Below are 2,695 nucleotides of genomic sequence, written 5' to 3'. Positions count from 1 at the left end.
GCCAGAGCAATCGCAGGCATGTGCGGCACCAGGTTGGATGCGAGGCGGGGCAGCAAAAATAGACCGGTGGTACCGACCCACTGGAAAGCTGTGCGGATAAATCGGGGAAAGGCCATGCCGCAGCTGTCGTCGGTGCCACGGCAGCCGTGCCGCTTGCATGTCGAACTGTGGGTGTGGGTGAGGGTGCTGCGTATGGCGGCAGCATGATGGGCACGGCAGGCGCAGTGCCGGGATGGAGGTGGTAGTCCGCCGTTTGCACACCCTGCCAGGCATTCAAAGTCGTACGCGGCAGGTGGGCAATTTGCCTGTACTTCTGGCACGGACAAGCCGTGTTGCTGCACTTCCGTATTAGACATACCCATGACGAGAGGCTGCATTTCATTGGTCGGTGTCGGAGCATAGTACGGCGAGGGGTACCACATTTCGCACAACGCGTATGCAAGCGCCAGAGCTCGGCAATTCGGACCGCAGAATAACGCTTGGAGGTTGTCCAGCGCGAAGTACTGGAGGTGTGCGACTCCGTGCAGGTGTAGTGCCAATCGTCCGCTCTGCTCGATTTTGACGACTACCTCAAATACGACCCCACAGAAACAGTTGGGGTCAGTTTGTCGCATTGCTCCAGGCGTGAAGCCAAACAGGTGTTCCACCAACACCTCTTTGGTGGCGATGAGCAGCGCCGCACAGCTGTGCGGGTCTTCTTTGACGCGGCGCCACTTTTCCACCGTGCTGCTGATATGGGTCGGACGCCCGGCGTCATCAAAATCTATGACCTGACCGGAGGCTACAACGGCACAGCTAGCGTGCATGTCCGCCGGGTTCAGATTGAAGAACAATGGCGGCCAGCCAATAGTGAGGGCAGCCGCACGCATCGTGGCTTTTGCACCGTTGTAGTAGGCATCCGTAAGGTCGATTCGTAGCAGGCTGGCGCGTGCGCCATCCAGGAGGGCACGCACCACGGGTGACTGTTGCGACAGCTGGTGCCGTCGCTGCGCATGACGGTACGGTAGTGCCAAGATGTCTGCCATGGTACGTACCACATCCCGTGGTACTAGTGCCGCTGCTCCACCCAGCCGTGGTCGCATGTGCAGGGCCACTCCTACCTGCGCCATGCTTTGCTGCCGCACGCTGATATCATACATTCGGGCAAGCAGCATCAAGTTACCGCTGAACTGCGCCCGTGGCACCCTCCGTACAAGGTGGCTGCAATACGAGGCGAACGACATACCCGGTGGCCGTTGTCCGGACAAACCATATGGAAACGAAACCGGGAAGCAGACGTTGAGGATGGCTGGATGGCGGTCCATCCACGATCTGAGCACCACGGCCGCCAGCAGCGAACGCGAGACGTGCACGCCCGGTGAGCAAGTCGTGCACCACGTTGGNCCGGTTATCAAAGTCGGTGCCGTCCGTCGGAACAGGAGCTGCTTGTGGAAGGACCACCTCCAGTTCATTCGGGATGCCCAGATTGGCATCAGCTGCGTTGGGTGGTGGGGGCGGATATTCGTAAGATGGGCAAATGGCACGTTCGGGATGCCCAGATTGGCATCAGCTGCGTTGGGTGGTGGGGGCGGATATTCGTAAGATGGGCAAATGGCACGTTACTCGAGTGACATCCGCAACGTTCGCATAAGACATGCAGCACTAACACGACGAATAGTGCACATCGGATATTCTTACCAGGATCGCCTGGTTGGCGCAGGACGACCGCGACAGGCGCCAAGCCCGTAGCACCAGCATCTATGATGGAAAATAAACACGGTTGCGCAGACGTACGAGGAGGTGAACAGAAGCACAGTTAATGGTTCGGAATCTAACACGTTCGGACGACACATACGGCAGCACTTATAGCATGTGAAAAACCGCAGCTGTATACAGCTGTATACAGGCTGTACAGGACAACGGTGTTACGGGTGCGGATAAACAGTTATGTATGTACCGTTTTGCTAGGTTGGTACCGTACCGTACCCATACGTGCCGTGTACCCATCACACACATACCTGCCATGCGAGTGTCGGAGGTGGTCGTTCCAGGCGCGGGTACATCGGGACCTATAACAGATGCACGAGTACAGAATCACCATTGCCGGGAGGATGCATGCGAATCAGGTGGAAACAATACCGCGAGGTGGAAGTGAACGGACGTAGCAGCATTTATAGGTGGCAGTATTCAGTTGTCAACTTCACTGATGTATGCCGTACTTAACAAGTCGCACCTGTACGAAGCGGTGGTCCATAGGCGCCAGCATCATGAAGGATATCATTAGCTGTGCCGGTCGGTCCAGCTGTGGTGTCGTCGGCAGCTATAACACAGGAACATTAAGGTTGGAAGGACGTGCGTGAAGCAGGTGGAAGTAATAATGCCAGTTTGGAAGCGTCATATGCAGTATGCAGCCCTACGTCAGCTATGAAAAGTCGCACCTGTCTCAAGTGGTGAACCATAAACGCCACCGCCATCAAAGTTATTACCAACGATGTTTCCTTGCAACGTTTCATGCAGCTGCCGTACACCAGCAGCACCGGTACGGTCGTGTAGGAAGGTACTTCGCAGTACACCAGCGACTTCCGGATCGGTAGGACCGATTGTGGAGCGCAGCAGTGCTTCCGGTACTTGTGCAATGCATCCCATACGCTCATACTCCTGTATAGCTTCTTCATCCACTGCACCTTCATCTTCATCGTTATGTTGAAGGAAACGC

The 2,695-nt window shown here is 56.2% G+C and overlaps 1 protein-coding gene across 1 annotated transcript in view; it reads right to left on the bottom strand.

The window, feature by feature from the left end:
* Positions 1-2,633, bottom strand: part of VOLCADRAFT_100716 (uncharacterized protein) — a gene marked incomplete at both ends in the record, with an annotated part of 3,092 nt that extends 459 nt beyond the window's left edge. Inside the window, 7 exons of the mRNA XM_002959241.1 lie at positions 30-165; positions 262-986; positions 1,101-1,475; positions 1,678-1,737; positions 1,998-2,048; positions 2,213-2,299; positions 2,418-2,633. Coding sequence (XP_002959287.1) covers positions 30-165; positions 262-986; positions 1,101-1,475; positions 1,678-1,737; positions 1,998-2,048; positions 2,213-2,299; positions 2,418-2,633 — 1,650 coding nt within the window. The remainder of the gene's footprint in view (positions 1-29; positions 166-261; positions 987-1,100; positions 1,476-1,677; positions 1,738-1,997; positions 2,049-2,212; positions 2,300-2,417) is intronic.
* Between the last annotated feature and the right edge of the window lie 62 nt (positions 2,634-2,695).

This window comes from Volvox carteri (genome assembly GCF_000143455.1).
Source record: "Volvox carteri f. nagariensis unplaced genomic scaffold VOLCAscaffold_144, whole genome shotgun sequence".
Lineage (NCBI taxonomy): Eukaryota > Viridiplantae > Chlorophyta > Chlorophyceae > Chlamydomonadales > Volvocaceae > Volvox > Volvox carteri.
This window is presented reverse-complemented; position numbering and strand designations above follow the sequence as displayed.